The sequence below is a fragment of the Rhamphochromis longiceps genome, linkage group LG16 (genome assembly GCF_057381845.1).
Source record: "Rhamphochromis longiceps isolate RC_006_pf linkage group LG16, R_longiceps_female_GT1.1, whole genome shotgun sequence".
Taxonomy (NCBI): Eukaryota; Metazoa; Chordata; class Actinopteri; order Cichliformes; family Cichlidae; genus Rhamphochromis; species Rhamphochromis longiceps.
The window spans coordinates 13645338-13669760 of record NC_140572.1 but is presented as its reverse complement, the minus strand read 5'-3'; the positions used below and the strand labels follow the sequence as shown (position 1 = coordinate 13669760).

The 24423-nt window shown below is 42.9% G+C and overlaps 1 protein-coding gene across 5 annotated transcripts; it reads left to right on the top strand.

Annotated features, from left to right (window-relative positions):
• Positions 1–1835: 1835 nt before the first annotated feature.
• rif1 (replication timing regulatory factor 1) lies at positions 1836–24152 on the top strand. 5 transcript variants are annotated; one of them, XM_085383936.1, is made up of 37 exons: positions 1836–2050; positions 2520–2568; positions 3448–3582; positions 3669–3747; positions 3838–3934; positions 4090–4220; positions 4381–4475; positions 5593–5782; positions 5881–5973; positions 6142–6280; positions 6369–6520; positions 7328–7445; positions 7523–7702; positions 8095–8205; positions 8695–8757; positions 9407–9507; positions 10699–10785; positions 10871–10944; positions 12303–12483; positions 14753–14860; positions 14959–15108; positions 15362–15461; positions 15545–15834; positions 15929–16131; positions 16308–16401; positions 16483–16614; positions 16836–16978; positions 17066–17155; positions 17239–17293; positions 17534–20165; positions 20280–20446; positions 20538–20666; positions 20744–20830; positions 22478–22608; positions 22719–22869; positions 22960–23083; positions 23200–24152. In XM_085383936.1, the coding sequence occupies exons 3-37, from the start codon at positions 3467–3469 to the stop codon at positions 23487–23489; spliced, it is 7083 nt and encodes a 2360-aa protein (XP_085240062.1). In that variant the 5' UTR covers positions 1836–2050; positions 2520–2568; positions 3448–3466; the 3' UTR covers positions 23490–24152. The 5 variants fall into 5 exon arrangements, with proteins under 5 accessions (XP_085240062.1, XP_085240059.1, XP_085240060.1 ...); XM_085383933.1 differs by having other exon boundaries at positions 1836–2019; positions 17534–20446; XM_085383934.1 differs by having other exon boundaries at positions 4093–4220; positions 17534–20446.
• Positions 24153–24423: the final 271 nt, after the last annotated feature.

Sequence of the window (24423 nt, the reverse complement as noted above, 5' to 3'; positions counted from 1 at the left end):
TTACTGGGTGCCACCAAAAACAGCAGCGATGGCAAAGGAGATGGCTAATTAGAAACAAAGCCTTACAAACACCAGATAGAGGTGCTACAGCTGCAATCCCATTTTTTCATACAGCATTCTGCAAGCTCAGACGAAGACATTTGTTTTTACACCAGGTAGGTGGTGTAAATCTTTGGGACACCACATCAGAATTCAGTGGTTCTGTGGTTTCTGTAAATTTGTTTCATGAATTGGGGGCTTGTCCATTCTTTTTTGTTGTTTGTTCTTTTCGTCGTATGTTGAGTAAGTTGCTTATATTGTGTTGGGTAAGTTGCTTGTATTGACCTTTGTTCCCCACTACTTTTCTGGTTGGCAGTTTTTTCTTGTCTGTGAGGGTGTCATAATGGAGCTTAAGTTGGAAGACTTCACTTTAAATCCAACTTAAGTAAAGTTGAATAGATTTAAGAAGGGTGACTTACTTACACTTACTTACCCATCCCAGTTATTGAAGAGCCATTTCAGCATGTTTTTGTTGAATGTCTCGGACTACTTCTAAAAACAAAATCAGGAAACCAGTACGTTCTCACAATGATGTGTACTGCAAACCGGGAGTGTGACGAGGGGCTGCCTCTGCTGTTATTCGCTGTCAGAGAGACAAATCAGAAACCTTTAGGGTTCAGTCCCACTGACTGTTTTTGGCCACACTATACGTGGACCATTGCGTCTGTTAAAAGAAAAATTCCTCTTGGACAAGTTAAATTCCAAAGAGAACATATATGATTACATTAGCTTGAGGCAGAGATGGAGCGACTGCATAATACCCGCAGTCTTGATTGTAATGTTTTTCATTGACCTACATGTCATCAGGACACTGCTCCCCAGCACACGGTAACATAAATGGTTTTAAACTAGTTTTATGTTCAATGACAATATTTGTCCTCGGTTCTATGTCTGGAATATACCAGGTGTACCAAAAGCATTATTATAACCTGTAGCAGCAGATTGTGAGCAGGACTCATGATAGCCAGCCGAAGGGCCCACTAGAGGCCCACTTGCAAATATTACAAATGACATATAATACTTAGCAAACACTGAGAATTAAAAAGTCATTTCAGTCTAACCTATTATGTCAGACATACTCTAAATCTGCAAAGAATGAACATTTAATCATAGCTTGAAGAGAAAGATCAAGAAAGATCTTTCTCTTCAAGAAAGATCTTTCTTGATCCAAACTCAAGAAAGAGTTGGGATCAAAGCATCAAAGCACGTCAGATGTACGTCCCAGTCATCTTGTAACAGTCACTACCACCCAGAGCTCCTGAACCCTATGCATCAGTCTTCCTTTTTTTAACTTCCACCATTTATTGCTTTGTTTTCCCTTTACTGGTTTTCTCTTCTTGATTTCCACAGGCATTCTAGAGACTACCATCCAATGCCATCCTCATATCAACTTTCAGCCTCCCATGTCTTTCAGATTGCATCTTGTGCACACAGTAGTCGACACAGGTCTTATACATCTCCCTGCTCCTCCCTCTTGCAATGTGTTCAAAAAAATCCATGTCCATTCTTTATGCAAAATCTACTAGTATCTGCACATCTCTCCTTAACACCATACCAACACCTCCCCATCACCTCTGTTCCTTCCATCTACATATGTGTTGAAGTCAGCTTCATTCAGCACTCTTCCCCCTGGGAACACTCTCTACCACTTTTAAAACGAGTCACAACTGTAAACAGCTATTCACAATAATAACTGTACGCTCTGTTGTCTCTCAGAGCCTTTTAAGCTGACGCTGTCAGCTCTGGGGCTCTCCTTATAAGTTCAAAGGGGCAGGCCGAGTGTGACGTAGCGGGGTCAAAGGTAATTTTGTACGTCGGCGTGGTGGTTTGGCGCCAGCAAATTTCGCGGGGTAACGGCACAAGACACAGAAAAGGAGGCTGAAATAGGAGCCATTAAAAGCTACACTTCACAGAAAACAATCCAGACAGTGAAGCGTGGTGGCCGCTGAAGTGAAGCTTATTTGCTGCCGTCGGCGCTGTGTATGTGTCCCTTCTCATAACTCCGACCTAGGTGAGCAGTGAGTGTCAGCAGCGGGGACGTGCTGTGTGTGTTGGCTGAAACAAACAAACAAACAAGCAAGTGTAAACAGTCGTTTGGTTAGCCATGCAGGTTTGTGTTCTTGTTAGTGAGGCTAAATAAGGGCAGATGAGCAGGGACGTTTTAGCCGCAGCGTCGTCTGCCTGTGTGTGCGCCGGCGCGAAGGCAACTTTGCTAGCCGGAGACTCGACGTTTAGCCTGCTAGTGCTGCTAATTTGTTAAAGCTAGTTAGCAGGCTGCTAATTGTTCAGTCACGATTCAGAAAATGCCTCCAGAGGTTTTGATGTGTCATTTCAAAATAGTTGCTCTATTTGTGTAGAACCCAGCAATGGCATTAGTAGCGAGACACTGACAGACTGATTTGGGAGGCGTTTACATCGCCAGCTAAAACGAACATGTGTCGCAAGCCTGTATTTGAAGCCCATTCTTCACTGTGTTACAGCTGTATCTACAGTGGCGGGTGATCGCAGCTTCACCTACTTCTCACTGAGGTACGTAAATGCATCTTTTTACTTGTGTGATTATTTTGCAATGTGACAGTTCTGGGGTAGAAGCCCGCTGTTATAAACAGCTAGCTTATGCAGTGTGAAATAGTCAGACAAGGAAATTGCCCCCCCTTCAACCCCCCAGCACACATATAGACACACACAAACTAAATTCAAGTGGAAATCATCACTAGTACTAACGATGGAAAATTAGATAATTGGGATAAAAAAAATATGTCAGAATATCAGTGATGCAAATATATGGTATTGACAAATATCTCCAGATATGGCGTCTGCCAGTGCTGTGTCACAACTGTGCCAGTTACAAATTTAACTTTGTATAATATTTATTAACACATCCAAACCCAATATCTGAATGAATGAGAGATGTGTTTACAGATGTGTTAGTAAAGAAACAGGAATTAAATGTGCGTTCTGAACAGAAATGTTTATTTTATGTATTTGTGTGTAGTTTTAAAAATTAAAAAACAAAAGCTAAAAACTAATCTCCATATAGCTGGAGGGCAAACGCAGTGTGTACGTACCCTCAGGTGGTAAATGAGAAACGTGGTTGAAGAGAGACACAGTGGACTGGATGTTGCTGTGGTTTAAAGACAGTGAATTTGATAAACTCCAGAGTCAAACAGAACAACAGACGTTTGGTTTAAATTAACTGCACTTTTGGGATTTTATTACAACTGTGAGTCTGATTTCTTCTTTTTCCGTTGAATTCTGACTTGAGCTGCCACTAGGCTGCACTTTTCAAGAAGATTCTGATCTAGGGTGCATAAACTCTGGACAGTCTATTACAGGGCAGTTCTATAAAAGTTTATTTTTATCCATTTTCCTCATGTTTCTCCTCCTTTTCTGCTCCTCCTCTTTAAGGGCGAGAAGGTGAGTAATAATGATGGCGACGGCAGGGCCTCTGAGCAACTCCAGCTTCCTCCCTCTCCTCGAGTCTCTGGAGGACAGCACTGCTGGACAGTCAGAGCAGACAGATGCCTACCTCACCATCGCCAAGTAAGTTACGAGCCCCAGTATGTCAGACTTTGACGTAAGTTAGGACTAGACCACAAGTGACAGAATATTCTATTGTTGCTGTACAGTCGGCTCAGTGGAGAGGAGGGGCGCCAGTTCCTCCCTGCAGTTGAAAAGCACTTTTCTCGTTTGGGTAAAGCCATCTTGGTGAGTCTTCTGTGCGCAAAATTGTCGGAAACTTACATTTTCCATGCTTATATTTAAATTTTAAGCCTTATTTTCTTATGCCACTTCCAGGCTCACATAACTAGTCCAAATGCTGAGCTGAGCCAAGCTGCCTTACAAGCCTTGGGGTTTTGCGTATACCATTCTCATGTTGTCTCTGGAGTGTCAGGTAACTTCATGTGTACATCAGACAGCATTTGTGTCTTGCACCGAGAAATGTTTTTCCTTCTTGTACATATGACCGTAAATGCTTTGAACCTTGACATCATCACTGCAGATCTGACTTGGCCAGATGGAACTGTTATTTTTGTTTGTTTTTTGCAGAAGTCTTTGCAGCGGAAATACTGTCAGCACTTTGCTTGCTGGTGTCGAAGGCGACTGATAAGAACACTTGCACCAGGGCATTGTGGGTGATTTCCAAACAGAGCTTTCCTGCAGAAGAAGTCTCTAAAAAAGTGAGCAGCACCTGAACCTTATGTGCTACAATTTCAGAAAGCATCATGGTGTACTGAAAATGTTGTCAGGTCAACACTGCTGAAAACGTAGCAGTGATTTCAGGAGCAGAGGCGTTTCCAAAGCTGCTGTATTGATCCGTGTTGCTTCTTCTACACTCAGGTGCCGTCCATACTGGGAACACTGGAGAGCGTGTGGAAAAGGGAAGACATCCACTCTGTGGTAATGGAGCATGAAGCCTTGAATGTCATAATCAGGTAAGATTTATTTGAAGCCAGACTTCTGGATAACCAGAGTATTTTATTCTGCCCTGTTTTCCTTTAATCGTGCTCTGTGGGACATTCTCACTTTGGGTCGAGGGAAATGTCACACAAAATGGAATATTAACACTCCCTGCAGCTTTCTACAATAAGTAATTTTACATGATGATGAGAAATGCATTACATATTTTATTTGAAACCCCCAGCATTGCTTTTTAGTCTGGATAAATAGAAGTTGCCAATGTCCTTTCTTTAGTTGTCACACCTCTTTCATGTTAGCCTCTGGTGGAAGAAAACACATCTGCTTTTAGTGCTATTGCTTAGTGTAATATGAGTTAGAATACTGAGCGTCTGTTTGTGAACAGATGTTGGGCAGGTAAATTGTGCATTTTGTTCCCCTGCTGTGCATGTCAGGGGCCTTTGGCATAGACCAAGAAACATTCTTTCTAATGGCCAGCAGAGGGCAAAAAGTCCAGCTGTGTAGAAGTGTGACAAAACAGTCATTATGAACACTTTATGGATTCAGTTGCTAGTTTGAATTCCTTATATGAATACACATACTTAGTCAATAAAGCTCATTCTGATTATTGATTACAACATGAAGGCAATTTTGGAACTTGTGGTCTTCATTATGGCCAGAAGGCCAGAAAAAGAGGAGTATAGCTAAGGTTGTTACTGCCATATGAGCAGTGTTCCTCACTTACTTAGTCAGAGCTACCCCTCACTCTTCACATCCAGTTTCAAAACGCTAATATGGCATTGGCCACACAAAGAAGCTTCACAGTGGGACTCTGTGGACCAGAGCTCTGACTGCAGCTGATCGGCTCTCGCTGAAGTGCTTCACAAACCTTCAGCCAACTCCAGCAGGGAGAGAAATTACACATTTTGGATAATGAATGTTCCCCCAAGTCCGATGTTACAGCAGTGGTGGTACTCTCATTGGTGCAGCTTTCATTTCAGATCTAAAATTCTAGATTGTGTCATTCCAGATTTTATTGGTCAGCTTGTCTTGTTTGAAAGTGTGGCCTCTTTTGTGTCATAAGTACTGCACATGGATAGCTAAAATATTTATATTGGAAAATGAGATGGGGCTCTCTTTCCTTGGTGTTTATAGGATGCTGGAGCAGGTGCCCACCCAGATGGGCGAAGGAGCAGTACAGTGGGCAAAGCTGGTAATCCCTCTGGTGGTCCACTCTGCATCAAAGGTGCGTCTGCGGGCCGCCGCAGCCATGGAGATGGGCATGCCCCTTCTACTGGAAAAGCAGAATGAGGTGTCTGCTGTTATTGAAACAATGATGTCCACAGTGAGTAGTCTAACGTCTCTATGGAGTTTGATGCTTGGTGTTGCTTGTCAAAAGGGAATTGTAATAATCTCTGCTCAACTGTCTTTGTGTCTTCATAGAAACTGATACCAGAACTGCAGAAACTTTTCATGTCCAAGAACGAAACCAATGTCCTGAAGCTGTGGCCTTTGTTTGTGAAACTGCTTGGGAAGGTAAAGTCTGTATATTTGGTCTCCGATATTTAAATAAATGAGTGTAACTTAGTAGTCATTGCGTTCTGAGAAAGGCCTGTTGGGTTTGCTTAAAACTTTGGAATTCCTTGTTCTTTTTGAATGATAAGAATGGCCTGATCAGCCAGGTTAACTGTGTCTCCTGCTCAGCTGCTGCACAGAGGAGGTCCCTTCATCAACTCTCTCCTGCACCTGGAGGAGCTTGGTTTCCGCAGCTCGTCTCCTACCATTAAGAAGATCGCCTTTCTTGCCTGGAAGAGCCTCATTGATAACTTTGCTCTGAATCCAGGTGAGCCCCATTACACTCATCCTGTCTTTAATAGGAAGTTCAGTGGTCAAACTGAAATCTTAAACCTATACCCTTGGTGCTCCCGAAGACATCTTGTGCAGTGCCAAACGTATGAAGCTCCTGATGCAGCCGCTCACATCCATCAATGTCAGAACAGAAGCCCTGCTGCTCACCAAGGTGGAGGTGTGGTGGTACCTGGTGATCCAACTGGGGCCCAACCTGTCACCCAACTTTGATCAGGTTAGATTCCCGGTTTGTTTTTTCTAAAAACAAAAAACAAAACAAAGATTATTTTATAGAATTAATTTTCTTCCTTGCAGTTCTGCTTCTGTGGCAGAGTGGACTGGCTGCAGCGCCACACACTTGTCACACTGATTTGCTCTGTTCACAGTAAACTTGGTCATACATTATCCCTAATTCTCTGACTTTGTGCGACTTTTAGTGTGTGATTGCAGTCACTGGTGAAGCTATAGGGTAGTTTTTCTCAGTAATTAGTCATGTTTAAAAGGTACTGCAGACTTAAGCTAATTGACACTGCGGTAATAACTAGAGATCTGTTATAAGTGATTTTAAAGTGTTTAAGTGTGGGACAATTACAGTAAACAGTCAGACATCCTGCACTGTGCTTATTTATTTATTTAAATGCACCTTATTCCACATTCTTTTATCAGTTTAACTTTGACCAGTCTAAGATGAGCTAACCTTCAGTAGTACCACAGTTGGGAACTTAGCCCTCTTTCAGCAGTAGATACTAGTCCTACTTTAATACTTCATATGCATCATAGCTGTATAATAGTGTAATCAACTCTTTGGGTTACATGAGTCAATATTTAGACATCTTGGTAACAGAGTTTACTTCAACAGTGAACAGTCACGGAGGTCCTTTTTAATAATTTTATGTAACAGTACTGCATTCTTCTTACTTCTTAATTCATGCAGACACAACTTTATTTCCATCTACACAGAGTTTACTAGCTTGTCAGTTTTTCCTAACGTGTGATGAAGTGTGAAACTCTGGTGTGAGTGAAGTGTTTCTGTGTCTTTCAGGTTTCTGTACCTCTGCTCCAGTGCACAATCGGCTCCGACTCTTCCTCTTCTATACCAGGCACTCCTTCCAGAACTATCGCTCAAAATAGCGCTGCTGCTCCTGGTACACCCAAGACTGGTACGGTTACTCCTCCACATGTAATGCACTAATCCAGCTTACACAGACACTGATGTAGTGTTTGTTTCGGTCTGCAGCAAGTGCTCCAGGCTTCAACAGCCCAGCCAACACATCTCGGATGAGCCTGAACTCCAGCATCCAGCTCGCCTCCTCGATACCGTCGATTCAGCTGCTCGGACTAGAGATGCTGCTGCACTATTTTCGAGGTCCAGAGGTTGTTGCGACTGCAGCAAAACACAAACTCATCCTGAGTCTCGGTGGGTCAGAGTCACATGTTTTCTGCATTAGCCTGCTTTATAGTTGTTCCTTCAGGCTCCACACAAGGAGGTGCAGAGATAAACCCACTGTTTCTAAAGAATATGCCTTTTAAATTTCAAATACTTTTTCTGTTTCATTTTCTCCATTGCTCTGTCCAGTTCCATTTTGGTCTTTTTTTCTGGCAATGGGACCACAGGGAAGAGAAAGTGTTTTACTGTAGATGCGGAAATGTCCCAGAAATGCTCATGTTTCTGCAAATTTGTCTCCAAGTGCAAATTTTAAAAAATCATTCACAGGAACACAGACAAGAAGATCTCATCCAGTTTGGTGTTTAAAGAAGTACTTGAGTTTAGTGTGTCTCCTCTATACCTTTTATTGTTTTTCTTTGTAGAGCCCCTGAACCACCCGCTCCTCTCTGGTGCTTCCTCCTTTACTAAACATGCTGCTGTGCTCATCTCGAATACCAGAGATGGCTTCATCAACATCGGAAAAGATGCTCCAGGTAAACCTCACAGAAACATCCACCGACTGACATTCACCTCGACTTTGATTTGGAGATGAATTTTCAAAACTAAATATATTTGAATGCATTAGAAGAAAAATGGCATTTTGTCACCAGTGCTTATTCACACTGGTCCAAACAAAGCCATTGCTGCTTTCAGGCGTGATGCGGAAGTGATGCATCATTTTGGCTGTAAAAATTGAGCCTCGCCACTTGTAAATGAGTCAGAGGGCTTTTTTCCCCTTAATGTTGTCACTGGGAATCTTGATGTTAATGAGGAAATCTTTTTAAGATGAGGAGTTGGAGAAAGGAAGTAGTGTTAGGGCGACAGACTGCTAATCATGTAGGTCTGTGATAAGAGGTCTAAAAGTTCTTTGTCACAGACTGTTGAAGGATTTGTTGGAAAATAGGGTGACTGATTACTTAAACCTGAAACCTGCTCTCCTAAGTCCATATAAACATAAGCTTATAAGCTATTTTCTCCTGCAGAATCTCTTCTGACCCTCATATGGACAAGTCTTGTCCGGTTTGTTTCCCTGACCATAGAGTCCGGTAAGTAGTGAAGGTACCTGATTGATTTGACAGTGGAGCTAACTGGTTTGTGTGTAATGTTTATGGTGGGATAATCTAAAATGTTTAATTCGTTTGAATGTATTTATTTGTCTCGTTAACAAATGTAAGTTAGATTTTTGATAAAGAAGTAACAAAGCATGGAGAAAGCTGCGGGAGCCTTTATGCACACAGACTTTAGTAATCATTCATCTTTGCTGGCAAAACTGTGGCAGTGATTATCTGCAGAGAAACAGAAATGTCAGCAGTTTCCACTGCTCTTTGTTTTTGTTGTAGTTAAATAACTAATCATGGGTTAAATTTCTAGTTGTGTTGTGGCTGCTGCTCAGCAGGGTGGGCTCTTAAAGTCATGGGTCTGACCTCAAAGCGCCACATAGAGCACTCAGATTGGGTCTGAGCTTTGTTCCATGGGAGGACAAGCGAGACCTCACTGTCCTCTTCTGCCTGACCCTGTCACATCTCATCATCAGTTTAAGTTGGAGCGTTCAGGTCTTCAGTCTGGACTGCTGTGACAAGACTACAATTCTGAGGGGCTCTGTCCCCAATGATGACTCATCTCAAGCAGAGCCTGAAAAGACAACAATATTGATGTTGGACTCGCTGCTGAATAATACTTGTGCTCTGTCGTTAGGCAATAAGAAGGAGCGACAGGGAAGCGAAGTACTGACACTGATGCTTCAAGCTCTGCAGAGTATCATCGCCTCAGCATCTCTGCCTGCAGACAGAGTCCTGGTAAGGTTATGCAGAAAGCTTTAAGACTGACTCACTTACTGAAAATTTAACTAGAATTAGTCTGTTCATAAGAAACGCAGAGCTTTACAGACTGTCACTTATAGAAATGATTTGAGAAGCAGCACCAAAGGATAGGTTTTTATGTCAGATTGTATCATTCCTTGAGTTGTTTCTGATATTGTTAGCGTTTTACCTGTTTTAATGAATCAGAATACTTTATTAATCCCGAAGTACATTATAGGTTACAGCAGGCAGCACGCTAATGGCGCATGCGCACTTACAAAGGAATCTTCTGACCAAACTTTACACAAACATCACATTGGGAAGTCATGTCAGAAAGGTAGGCTGATAGGAAAAAACAACGAAAATACATAACATGAGGTGAGAGGAGGAGAAAAAAAAACTCCACTCAGATTGAGCTCCTAATGGGAGAACAGTTTGAGAACAGAACAAAAAACGCCCCAGCACAAAAAGCACATGACTATCAATACACCATAGAAACACAAGACAAGCAACAGGGGCGGGTAAGGGTGAGAGAGAGCCGGTGTAGACAGCGCATCCGGTCCTGCAGCATGTCTGCGCTGGACATCTGCCCCGGGAGGGGACAAGCATCGAAGGCGTTTGGAAAGGGAGGGGGGATGAGTGTGTGTGTGTCCAGAGTTCAGCTGAGACGGTGTCCTTCGCCCTGCCAGGCTAAGTAAACAATCTTCCAGCCAACCCAGGTGGCCTTGCGTAGGATAGGAAGAAACAGTCTATGCACAGTCTGTTATCAGGGTGTTTTTGTTCGGCTACAGCCTTGAGACCACAGCTGGCTTCTCCAAGATGTTATCCAATTTTCACTCAGCGGTCTTATTCTGAGTGTTCACGGTAGCCTCAAGCATCTCCAAGATCTTATCCGTGCTGCGTTCGATGAGCCCATTTTGAGAACTCACGACTTGTCCCATCGTTTCAGTCACAGTGGGCAGCCTTGTGGGGTTTTGAACAGCTGATTCCGTTTTCTTTAATCTTCGATAAGCCAGGGCCAAGCCAGCTCCAATCAGCAAGAACCCTGTTATCATGGTTCCAAACAGGTACATGTCTTCGATAGACAGTCCCACCAGGCACTGGGCTGCTTCTTGAGGTGTTGGGTCTGATTCAGTGCTCAGAAGTTGTTACTGCACTGACTGTTTTTGTTTTTCTTCTTAACCTTAGGTTCTGTTTGAAGCCACAGTGAAAGGAATTCCTCAGAGAGTTCTCAGTTCTGCATCTTATCAAGTGGGCAAGATGGACGTGCTAAATGTGAGTGCTTCATGGTTCAACGATTAGCATAGCTCCATGGAAGTGCTTACACAGAATGTTGCTTAAATGTTGTTTAACTCCTCAGGGAACACCTGCTCTCTTCCTCATCCTCCTCCTCTACGACAGCAGCATGCTTCCAGCCTACGTTGAGGATGAGAGGTGGGTCTACTACTTAGTTTGATTCTCATTCCACAGGAACACAATAAAAGATACTGGTAACATCTTGTGCATTACTTCCAGTAATTTTACTGAAAACTGTATAAACTGGGGGGGGGGGGGGGGGGGGACAAGATAGTTGGTCACTTAGTCAAGACCTGCTACAAATGGTAAATGAACTGGTTCTTGCATAGCGCTTTTCTACTCTTCCTGAGGACCATACATACAAGCACTTTCTATGATTAAGTGCCTTCTATCTACCACGAGAGCTGAAACGGCTCACCTGGCTCCTTTCAGTGTTGAGGAGAAGAGGCTCTACTTTAAGTCTTGAGTCCCAGCCAACATTCGATGGAAGGGAAAAAAAAAAATAAATTCCTCCTCTTGAATCTGAGACCTCCATTCTTTTGCTCACCACTCAGAACTCGGGACCACAGGTGAGGGTAGGAACGTATTAGACTTCTAAATTGACTGGGGCGGCATCCGCATCACTGCTCCAGTCCGTCCGTCAATCTCACGCTCCATTCTCACCTCACTGGTATACTTAAAACCGCTCCACCTGGGGTAGTTACTAATCCCTGACTCAGAGTAGGCACGTCACCCTTTTCTGGTCTCAGCCTCGGGAGGCCCAACAGTCACTACAAACAAGTCCGACTTACTGGTGGCAATACAACACAAGCTCTCGCTATGGTTGAACAGGGATCTAATTACCATAATGGGCCAGACACCCCATACTCCTGAAGCACCCTCCACAATGTCCCATTGGATGCTCCTTTCCTGCTGTGTCCTCCTGTGGAGGCATCAGTACAAGTAATTATAACCACCTAAATTCAAATGAAGTGTACAATAATTTTTCAGCCTGTCAGCCACTTCCTCTATCTGCCGGTGGTACTTACCGTGCAGGCGCTTGTCCTTCCATGATGGTTCCTCCTCTTTCTTCAGTTTATGCTGCCTGAGTTATTCACTGAACGTGCAGCTGGTTGTGGCCATCTTCCTGATGTATTCGTGGCTGTTCATCGTCTCATCCTGGACCGTGGTACTGGCACTCACTAGTCCCTGGCCTCCTTCCTTCTGCTAAGCATACAGCCTCAGGGTGCTGGACTTGGGGGTGAAACCCTCCTTGCATGGTAAAGAGCTTCCTTGTCTTGATGTCAGTGGGTTCGATTTCCTCCTTTGGCCAGGTTATTATCCAAGCAGGGGATCACAGGGCAGGGCGTAGGTGTTGATAGCCTGGATCTTGCCTAGGGACCCTTACTGGATACAGACCCCACCCCGATATCCAGTTGCTTATATATTAGATATCTATGTATGCACACACTCTCATCTTCTTTGCTTAATGCATTGCCTCCTGAATCTGTCTGCAGGTTTTATCACTGCCTTCAAACGCTGGTCAACTGTGGACTGTCAGGTCCAACCTCCCCTCTAGCATTTGCAGAATCGCTGTTGGGTGCCATCAGCCGCAGTGCCACGTCTCTGCAGAACAAGGAGCAGCTGCTGAGAATGTGGAGCGTGGTCGTCAGCTCCCTCACTGACATCGTCACACAAGTAGGAGCGGGATTATTGACAATCACTGCTGTTGTTTAATAGGAACATTTAAAAAATCTTTGTTTCACTTTGTCTGCAACAAGTCAACTTTGAGAAGACAATAGTTTTACCTGTCAGAATGTTGAAGTTTTAGTGCAGAGTTTAGAGGCTTGTTTGATCGGCAGAGGGGTTCTAAGCAACACATTAGCCTGCTTTATAAAGTGGAACACAGGCACCGCGTGTTACTTTTTTTTGAGGACTGGAGCCAGCACTGTTTAGATAAATGTAGGGGATAAACTAGATGGGGCCAAGGATAAACTCTGACACTAATGATACTGATACAACTGCCAAAAGCATGTTTAAAAATGATTACTTTTGATAGGGTCAAGGTTATTTAGTATCCTTTCATAATATCATGACAGTGTTAGTTTTTCTACCTGTGTCTGTGTGGTTTCTTCCAGCTTCCTCCCACAGTCCAAAGACATAGACAGAAAAACGCAACATAATTCTCCAAAGCTGGAAGCAACTTTAGGGTTTGCACTGCAATGGTGGAAACCCTGAGTATGAAGAACAAAGCCTTGCTTGGTGGCCCACTTATTAATATATGGATGTAGAAAAATGCAAGTTTAAGACCAAATAAGTTTAGAATATACACCGCGTTCCAAATTATTATGCCAATTGTGTTTAAGTGTCATAAAGGTTAAATAAGTTGTTTTTCAATTAAACCCATGGATGAAATTGTGTCTCAGGGCTCTTTGGATGACTAAACTCAATCTTGGACACCTGTGATCATTAGTTTGCCTGGTGAGCCCAATTAAAGGAAAAACTACTGAAGAAGGATGTTCCACATTATTAAGCAGACCACCATTTTCAAGCAATATAGGAAGGAAAAATGATCTCTCTGCTGCTGAAAAGCGTGAAATAGTTGAATGCCTTGGACACATAATGAAAACCTCAGATATTTCACGAAAACTTAAGCATGATCACCATAATGTAAGAAATTTGTGGCTGAGTCAGAGCACAAATGGGTTCGTGCAGATAAAGGCACAATGATGAAGGTTTCTGCCAGACAAATGCATCAGACTAAGAGAGCAGCTGCTAACAAAGCAGCAAACACATATTTGAAGCTGCTGGTGCCTCTGGAGCCCTGCGAACATCAAGGTGTAGGATCCTCCAGAGACTTGCAGTTGTGCATAAACCTTATATTTGGCCACCCCTAACCAATGCTCACAAGCAGAAACGGCTGCAGTGGGCCCAGAAGACTAATTTTCAAACAGTCCTGTTCACTGATGAGTGCAATGCAACCCTGGATGGTCCAGATGGATGCAGTGGTGGATGGTGGACAGCCACCATGTCTCAACAGGGCTGCAACGTCAGCAAGGACGTGGTGGAGTCATGTTTTGAGCTGGAATCACGGGGAGAGAGCTCGTTGGCCTCTTTTGGGTCCCTGAAGGTGTGAAAATGACCTCTGCAAAGTATGTGGAGTTTCTGACTGACCACTTTCTTCCATGGTAGAAAGAGAAGAACTGTGCCTTCTGCAACAAAACCATCTTCATGCAAGACAATGCACCATCTTATGCTACAGCGAACACCTCTGCATCATTGGCTGCTATTGGCATAAAAGGAGAGAAACTCATGGTGTGGTCCCCATTCCTCCCTGACCTCAATCCTATTGAGAACCTTTGGAGCATCCTCAAACCAAAAAATAAGAGGGTGGGAGGCAGTTCACATCCAAACAGCACCTCTGGGAGGCTATTCTGACATCCTGCAAAGACATTCAAGAAGAAACTTTCCAAAAACTCACAAGTTCCATGGATGCAAGAATTGTAAAACTGCTATCAAATAAGGGGTCCTATGTTAATATGTAGCTTTGACCTGTTAAGATGTTTTTGATTTCAGTAAAATTGATCTAATGCTGCAAATTCAACAAATTACCATTTTCAATTCTCTACTATCTATAAAATGTTTTGAAACTCTGTGCGCAATAATTTGGAACAGTGCATTTTGAGTTTATTATTTTTGAAAAACATACTTTTTCATTGGCAGTTTTGTTGAGTAACATTTGAGTTGTACTCTAATGGTTGATGACTCTAAAATTATGCTGACTGTCATTTGAATCGACTATTCAGAGAAAAAAAAAATCAGAGAAAAACATCATTTGCATAAAAATTTGGAACGCAGTGTAAAGTTTTTTTGTTTTGTTTTTTTTGTACCTTAACGTCCTGTTAAAGTCTTATTTAACAAATGTAGCACCAGCGTTTAACTTCCTTTGACTCTTTTATTTTGACAGACTAATGAAGTGAACCAAGGTGACGCTCTGGAGCACAACTTCAGTGCTATGCACTCTGCCCTGATGCTCCCCATTACACATCTCTTACACGGCACACCACTGCCACAGGTCTGGTGCAAATGGAACAACCATAAAGAAATAACAAAGTCATGCTTTCCATTCAGTCCGCTTCAATGACCTCATTCTCATTCCTTTAATTTCTTCAGCTGGCTCAGAAGTCGATGCTTTCTTCATGGTCCAAGCTCTACAAAGTATTTGCTTGCTGCTCTGCATTGGTGGTCACAGCTGAGGAGAACATCTGCTGCGAGGAGCTCTGTGCAAAGATGGATGCTGCAATAGACAGAGAAGCCCTAAGGGTGAGTACATGGTGACGTATAAACAGCTTTACATAGAAGCTTTCCAGCCGAGTATAACAAGCTCAAACCTAATAAACATGACTTTATTTCATGTTCCATAACAAATATGGACAAAAAATAAACATTTTCAGAGATGTGAATATTTGGAAAATAAGCTGATTCATCAATCTGTCATGATTTAAAAAAATTCCACAGAGGTAAGAATATTGCTTGCAGCCTTTAGAAGAACTCTAATCTGACTCTGATCCTTCAGGTTCCTTCGACGTGTAATGCTGTTGCCAGTATCCTCCATGTCATGGTCGAGTGTGTGGACTTCTCTCCGTACACGCCTCAGTTTCAGCAGAAGCTTAAGTGTAAGAACTGAAACGAGCTTTACTTCATCTTTTATACAAATTACACACATGCACTTAGTTTCTAAACCTGTCATTTCTTCCAGCCCCCCATACTCCTGTGAATTGGATGCGAAAGAGGAATAAAGCCCTGGGCAACCTGTCTATGTTCCAGTCCCTGCTGGTACAGTGTTTAGAGGTTTATCTGGAGGACCCTGAGACTTCCTCTGAGGCAGTAGGCTCGGCCCTGCTGTCCGTCCTTTCTGCTCTCTTCACAAACCTCGTTCTGGCAAATGTTGTCCAGGAGGCTCTGAACTCTCTGATTCATCCCCTCACTCTCCTTTATAAAAATGCAGCCAGTGAGCCATCCAAGTTCACCTCACAGCTTCTGGGAAAGGTGGGCTCCTCATCAGCTGACCAAGTAGGTTTTTAGCATTTGTCATTTTAGGGTTTAGTTTTAATGTCTGTCCTTTTCTCTTCCCTTCCTACAGTTGGAGAAGCTTCTTGGTGAGGTTTTCAACTGCTTGCAAAGCCGTTCCTCTCTGGCCCACAATGATGAACTCCTGGCTTTGCTCTCTCCTCTGCTTTGTGTGGTGTTTCCGCACAAGAACAAGCACCTCCGCACCTCAGTCACCCAGTTCTGGAACTCCACCTTTGCCAATGCAGTCAGCCTCACGTATCCTGATGAGATGAGGTGATTGTCTTCATTAATTTTTTTTTTAATGAGTTCACAATTTTTATTGCATTTAAAAACTACTACTGTGGAAAAAGTACTCCTACAGAGGCTCCTAGTCCCTGCAGGGGCATTCCTATGGCTTTAAGACTCTAATGTCGCTAATATTATCCTAATATTTTTTAAAATAAACACAGGCCAGTACTGAGCCAGGTGAAACAGAAGACCCCCATCATTCTTCCTGGCTTCGAGGTCGTCAGTTATCCCGATGAGCTCAGTGGACAATATTCAGTGAGTTGCCCTAGTTATCTTTGTTTTTCACTTTTGTGATTTCAGCTTTATTCAGCACTTTCTCTCTGTCTCTGTGTTCAGAGTGAGAATTCTCAGTTGGAGACAAAGCTCAGCGGGATGCCGGTTTCATCTGTGGGGAAGAGGGACTCGCTGCTGGGAAAGACTGCTGAGCTGAAGGAGAAGAGCTCAATGAAGACCAACAAGCCAGTTTCTGTAATTTTAGAATCAAACTTGATAATTTCCTGAGGGACATGTTGGATGAAATAAACACATTGGGGGGGAGGAAAAAAAGACACAATTAACCAGCCAGCTTATCCATATTGATTTGTTTAGATACTCATATTAAAAACACAACATCAATTAGACATGTTATAATTAATAATCCCTTATTGTCGCCCTTAATTGCAAAACTGATTTCATCTGTTTCCCTTCAGACAAAACTGGACTTTGGTTCACCCAAGCCACCCCGCAGGGAGGTCTTGGAAGAAGAGGCATCCATCGACTTTGTGTTCATTCCTCCTGAGGCGAAGGAGAGAGTTCTGACAGAGCATCAGAAAGAGGTGAAAAGGACTAAAAGGTCAGGTTTGCCCTCTTCAGCCTGTTTTCATTTGCTCATTTGGATTTCACATGATTGTTTATGTAAAGCAAATGCTTTTTGTTAAAGAGTTGACATTCCTGCCATGTACAACAACCTTGATGCCTCTCTGGATACCACGGCCTTCACACAGTACACGCAGAGTCAAGAAGACTCTTTGTAAGTTCTCAGAATCACAATAAATCCCTGCAATAAAACATATTCAGAATTAACAGAGAATTTATTTATATTTTCCTCCACAGGGACAAATTGCCAACTGAACAAGTCGATGTTGTAAACAAAAAGACTACTGACAAGGTAACAAAACACACAACTCCACTTTTAGTTGACTACATAAGCTAACAGCAATGAGTACATACATAGATAACATAGACATTGTTTTGTTCTTTTCTATAGGCACCAAGCAGCTCAACATTGAAACCAAACTGTGCAATTGCCAAATGAACACTATATAGATATATTGATCAGTTAGTTCTGGTGTACATCTGTAGAGAGAGTTGATAACTTTTATATTTTTGTTTCTTTTACCTTCCTCAGATGGACACTGAAAAAGAAGATGCTGAAATTCAAACGAAAGAGACGCAAGACTATGCCAGCCCAACAGATGCAGAGAAGTTGACAGAAAATGGCAAGCAGCAAGAGACTATCCCAGAGTGTGCAGATGTTTCGATGGAGGAGCATGCAAAGAGTGACGATAGGGGTGAAGATGTAGACAAAGAGTCTAAAGAAGGCACAAGCCCTAACATCTCTCCCTCATCCGATTTGGTTTCAGGGACTCCCCAGAAACCCAACAGTCGTCGTCAGTCTTTCATTACTCTGGAGAAGTATGTTGAGGGAAAACCCGCCAGCCCCAGCACTGCGTCCTCATTTACAGGCCCTCTTTTAAAGATATCCAATAGCCAAGAACCCTCTAAAACCAGCAAGACATCAGCCTCTCGGGACTCATCTCCTGTCACTTGTCCAAACTCTCAGGATTCCCAATCCATTCAGACAGGAAAATCTAGCTCTCAGTGCTCAGTTAACAATGCCGACGAGTCCCCTCGAAGACCCAAAGACTGTAGAACAAAAACTGAGCCCGTAAAGCTGACTGAGAGACTGTCTAGTGACTCAATGGAGGATGAAAATGTCATCCCAGATACACAGACTGAAATGGAGAGCACAAAAAGACCTTCTATTTCACAGGATATAATTCCCTCAAGTCAGGAAGAGGAATCTCAATCAGCTCTGGAGGATTCTCAGTCATCTCCAAGTCAGACATCTCCCAGTGAACCCAGACGATCTGGACGCCAGAGAGTCAGACCTCAGCTCCCTGGAGAGGACCCTGAGGAACGGGAAGCCAAATACTCACATGTCAAAAAGAGACGTTCTGGAGAAGAGCCTATCAGTGATTCTCCAAAGTCTCTGATGCAGAGCAGACCAAACACAAGAAGTAAGCAAGCTGCAGAGGATACTGGTAGAGAAGGATTGCGCTCAAGAGCTCAGAGGGACTCGGGTGAGTCGAGCCAAACCAATTCTCAGGGTAGAGCTCGCAAGAAGATTAAACTGAACACCAGTTCACAGGAGTTACTTGATAAACCTGGACGTAAAAGGAGAAGCACCAATGAGTCCAGCCAAACTGATTTAAGATCAGACAAGCAGTCGAATCATGAAAGCCAATCACAGGGTGGGCTTAGTCAACAGAGCAAAGCATTCAGTGATGAAGATGGATTGGAAAAAAACGTTTTGCCTGACACAAAGGAGTCTTGTCAAACTGCCACAGATGAGCAAGTAAACCACATTGAAAAAGACAAGGAGTCAGATACAGACTCCAAAGCAATCATTCTTTCTCCTCAAACTGGCGGTGAGTCCCAAAAGTCAGAAAACAATGGCGAGAAACCGAAGGGCTCTGAAATGGTTATTTCTTCACCTCAAGTTAAAGGCCAGTCGCAGGAGTCTGAGCCTAATGGAGACGCCAAAAAGGATTCTCAAGTTGTCACTACTTCTCCAACTAATAAGTCCCAAGTTGGCTCAAGCACGACAAATATTTTAGGCAAAGAACTACTCAAGGATGAAGACAACGAACTAGAAAGTAGAGAAGACTCTCAAGTGATCACACCTTCATCTACTGATAGCCCATCTAAACGTAGATCAAGAAGAAGTAAGGTATCATCTGAAGTGTCAGAATCTGAAGACAAAAATGACGATACAATTTCATCAGGAAGGCAAATGAGGTCTAATTCTCACATAACAAATTCTGTAGTCGGCCAGGCAGACGCTCGAATTGGAGGAAGGACTAGAAGGAGCAAGTTATTAGAGGAGCAACTAAAATCAAGTCCTAGCTCTACACCAGAGAGTTCTCAGTCATTAGATCTTTCCGGTTCAGAGTCCTCTCAAGGCAGGGGCAGATATTCCAGACGAAGGTCCTCTCCAGCGTTAATGGCAAGTATGGAGTCCTCAGAATCTGAATCCTCTGAGGTCAGAGAACACTCAGTCATTCCCAAAAAGAAAAGAGGGAGGCCCCGAGCATCACTTCAGAGACTTCTTGCAGTCGAATCGAAGGACACTATTGAGAAAGATATGGAAAAGTTTGACACCGATGCCTCTCAGGAGTTGGATAGTCAAATCACCGAAGCAAAAGATGTCACTGATTTGGAGGAATCAAAAACCCAAGATTCACCTAGTTCTGAGTTGATCCAGCATACAAATAAAATTGAAGCTCAAAGTAAAGAAGAGTTGCCGATGGAAGTAGATGATGTTCTAGGTCCAGAACCTCAAGCTGATGACTCAAAGCAAAGGACTGTGCCAGCTAGTGACACAGAGCAAAGAGACTCTGAAACAAATGGTGATGATTCCACCACACAAAATCACACAGGGGACTTGGAAATGATTGAATCTGTCGAAGTGTGTAATGAACAGACACTTGCACCTCCTAATGAGGCAACGCACAGTGTGCAAGTCAGGGAGTCACCAGAGGAGAAAGCTGATGAAGTGGTGACAGAAAAACAAACGTTGGATTTAAATTCAGGTCCCCGAGGACCTCCTGAGGAGAACACGGACACGCAAATGGAGAGTCTAAAAGTTACTGGTGACCTTTCTGAGGAGGAACAACATGCTGCTTCAATTCAGCATTCAGAGGCCAGTGCTGAGAAAGAGACCACACCACCACAGGAGAATGAAAAAGATGGTCAAAGTGAGATTGTGGAGGATGAACAGAATACTGCCAGCACTGATGCTTTGACTGATGTTTGTAAGACTTCATTGCAATCAGAACCTACAAGTAAAGGCGATTTTCTTGATTCTCCAGTGAAACAGAAGGACCTGGAGACTGTAATGGCTCCAGATATTGGACATAGCCCCAGCAGTGGCAAGACCAGAGGTACCTGGTCTCCTTCTGCTTCACCCTCTACCAGTATTCTTAAGAAGGGCCAGAAGAGACCACTGGAAGTGGACACTCCTTCACCTCTTGTTAAAGTGAGTGATGAACACATTTTGGTAAAATGTATTTCAAATGAACATTGGCTTGAAATATTTGTAACTTTTTTTTTTTGTTGTCGACTTGTAGTCCAGGCGTGTGTCCTTTGCTAATCCAATCCAGCAGCAGGAAACTGCAGACGACATCGATCGTCGTAGCCCAGCCATCAGAACCAGCTCACCTAGAAGGTCAAGGGTTACTAATATTCCACAGCCAAAGGTATGTTTGAGCATCAGTGTTTGTAATTGCGATATTTTACAACCATGCAAACCCTGACGGTCTTCTGCTTCTTTTAGCATGTCACTACTCCAACAAAGGGCTTGGTGATACTGAATCCTAGAAATCTTCACAGCCCAGGTTACAAGAGCTCCAAGAAATGTCTGGTAAGCACACAAATGTGATATTTCTCACCAGTAAGCTGCCACACACAAACAACATTTTAGCCCAGTGTGTTCTTTACTTCTAAAGCTTAGTTTCAGACTTCTGAAAAATACATGTGGCTTTTCTTTTGGATTAGATGGTGCCAGTTAGCTGCCCAGGTAGCATGCTGGCTGGTCAGGTACAAATATGAAAGAACTTTAATGTACCAATCAGATTTCTTCTTAAAGAAGTTCAGAAAGAAAGTGCTGTTGCCATTGGAGATTATTAATACTCTGGTCTTTAATAGTTATTGATAACGCTGATCTCTCCTTAATGTCCCATCTCTCTCCCCTCATCCCCAACCAGACTCGGCAGATGTATTATTGTAGGGTCTTCACCTTCAAGCGACTGTTGGGATTTGGCACTGTATAAATTGAATTGAAAAATGTAGCCTCAAGCCCATTTAGTACAGCTGGATTTCAGTACCCAACTGGGGTGTATCTTGAATAGGGCTGCCACAAACGATTATTTTGATAGTCGACTAGTCACCGGTTGTTTTTGCGATTAGTCGATTAATCAGATCATGCATCCATTGGCCGTAAAACGTTCAGCTTATTGCACCAGCAGCATCTGCTCTTATATAACTATCATTAGCTTACAGCTTTAAGTGTTTAAGGTATGTGCTAACTAAAAATAAAAACGGATGATAGTTTATTAAACTTTTAATGAAATTTGCAGATTGTCTCAGTGGAACTTAATAAACTCAGCGGTCTGCTCCTTGCTATCTAAAATATAACAGGACACTGGAGTAAATTCGATGTGCTGGGAGTTTGGTGTTCTCGCCGGCTCTAGTGAGCCTTGAACCCCGGCTAGCTATTGAGCTGGTGGATAACAGATGTCTCAGAAAATGTCCAATCACTTTTGCAAATACGTGATGTCTTGATAAACCGAGAAGATATTTGAAGTTTACACAGCTACATTCTTGCCTGAAAATAGGTTAAAAGTTTATTTTGTGACCCAGAAAGAGTAATAGGAGTAATATTAAAACTACGTAGCTGCCGCTATTGTTGGAAACTGGAACTGGCTGAGCTGCGCTATGAATTCTGGGATAGGTTGGGCCACGAAGTATACACCCCACCCATCCTTCAAATCTGGGGAAAAGGAGGACGCATTTGGAGGAGTGTTCAAATTTTCATGGCCTTTGTCGCGTTGCTGTAACGTAATCGGCCTACAAATACAGTCTCTGAAGGATGTGGCCCCTGAATTTGGACACAGCTATGATACCGGACACAGCTTTTTCTTCTTCGGGGTTTAATGGCAGCTGGCATCCTTGTACATGCAGTGCTGCCATCTTCTGTTTCAGTTTGCTTTTACACTCTTAAATCCTACTACTTATTCCTGCGTCTTTCGGGATCTTACAAAGCTTCAAACGACGCGTTGACTATTAAATTAGTCGTCGACGTAATTGCGACTAGTCGACTAATCGTGGCAGCCCTAATCTGGAATCCTGCATGTTTTTAGAATCATTTTTGTTGTTGTTTTCTTACCAGAAAGAGAAGGAATGACCCAAAAAACGCTGGCATAGGTCCAGAATTTCAGTCCCAGTAGCATTAACATGTTGATTATTCCAGCTTGACATAGGTATCAGACTTCATCCTAATGGTACATAGAACCTTTTTTGTCAGATTTCTGAAATGGGCCAGGAACCTCGACCTGTCTCCAGAGACTGCATCTACCCTGCCCTGGTTGGCTGCTCTACACCTGTGGAAGCTGTGCTGCCTCAGATTTCCTCTAACATGTGGTGAGGACAGCACGGGGTTCACCAAAGGAAAATTTTGGTCAAATATTTATTCTCTGTTAATCTCTGACCAAAGTAACCAAGACTCATTTTACCTTCAATCTTCCTCATAGGTCTCGAGGTTTTGGGCAGCTTGTTCGTGCCCGAAACATTAAAACGATCGGTGACCTGAGTGCACTGACTCCCAGTGAAATCAAGACTCTGCCAATTCGCTCCCCGAAGATCTCTAATGTGAAAAAAGCACTCAAAATTTATGAACAACAGGTACCTCAGTAGGCTAACACCACCCAGCACAAACACTAACATTACTGCAGCTTTTCCACATGTGCCTGATGTCTCACTGTCATTTTCCAGCGTAAAGGACGGGGCGGGGATGAATTGAAGAGCTTTGATGAAACAGAGATGATGACTTCTGAACTGGAAGAGACAAGTGTCCCTCAAAACACAGAAGAGGATAAACCGTCAGGCGACACACTGGGTATGTAAAAATTGTGTATTACATCAGTGACAAGTTAATGTCCTGAGTGATGCCATGCAAATAATCTCTTGATCTCTTTAGAATTATGTAAACAGAATTCCCCTTTGTGTTTGTAGCAACAGAGCTGGTGGACGAGCCTGTCTGTGCAGATGAGAGACCTGAGCAGGACGCCTCTGGGAATCTGACACCAGAGGTGCCAGATGGAGATGAGACAATTGAATGCCAGCTACCCCGAGACAGTCTGTCATCAGAAATAGAGACACTGTCCTGCAGAATGACACCACAGGAACTGAGCGTCTGCTCACCACAGCAGCTTGTTGAGATGCACGATCAGTTGGGAGGCATGATGAGACGTGTCGTGGTTGAGCTGCAGACTCGCCTTTGCCAGACAGACGGCAAACACTGAAAGGACTGAAGCGTCAGACGGCTGTATCTGTTATGAAGCACACACCGAAGGGTTTCAAGGACTGCAACAAAAGATACAAATATTTGAGGATGGTTTAATGAGCCCATTGTACAAAGAAGATTTTAGGGTTTTAACTTAGTATCCCTTTCGGGGGGGGGGCGGTTTCCCTCTTGCTTGAAGGATTTTTTAATAAATGCAAGCAACACATTTCACATCATCTCTCATGCTATGCTTGAGGTTGGGTTTATACATTTAAGAAACACTGAAAGGGAAGCACAGTTGCACAGTGATGATTTTTAATAGCTGCAGTCTCTGCATTTTACATTTAAACTTTCTCTGCACATTGTTTTAAAGGACTGAGACATTTATAAAGTAATTCAATGTTCCCCATGTGCAGCTGAAGCCTTCATGCCTTGTTCATATGCTTTCCTCCCATGTGCATATTCTACAGGCTGATAAATTCCTGTGTTGTGATGTTTTGTAGTTTCAGAGTTTCTTTGCCTTTTGTCATCTCACTTAAATATCCTGTTTTGTTTTGATTTGTTTTTTGTTTTTTTGTTTTTTTACGTAGACATTCAGCACTTCATTCTTTGTGATTTTTTTTTTTTTTTTTTAATGCTTAAATAAAATAATTTGAATATGCTCATTAAATCCTTAAACAGGTCTACATCTCCTTCTGAAAAAGTACAAAGATATTCGGTGCATTTCTCAGTTTTCTTGACATGTCTCCACACTGTTTGCTGGTCACAGTAAAGTTTTCTGCGCAGATTGCTGACTTTAAACAAAAGTCATAGCATTGAAATATACTTTTAAATACTAGTACTGCTTGTTTTGCTTACCATCTGATTTCACACTTCCTTCTATTATGGGATCATAGCCGTTGATATGCTACTGTTATACATTATTGCAGTTATGGATTCAAAGGAGGAGAGGA

Excerpts from the sequence above, each read along its gene's own strand:
- rif1 (XM_085383933.1), top strand. The coding sequence starts at position 3,467 with ATGATGGCGACGGCAGGGCCTCTGAGCAACTCCAGCTTCCTCCCTCTC. Across the intron at positions 9,508-10,698 it reads TGCCTGCAGACAGAGTCCTG|GTTCTGTTTGAAGCCACAGT; the intron begins GTAAGGTTATGC and ends TCTTAACCTTAG. Across the intron at positions 20,447-20,537 it reads CTCCTTCACCTCTTGTTAAA|TCCAGGCGTGTGTCCTTTGC; the intron begins GTGAGTGATGAA and ends GTCGACTTGTAG.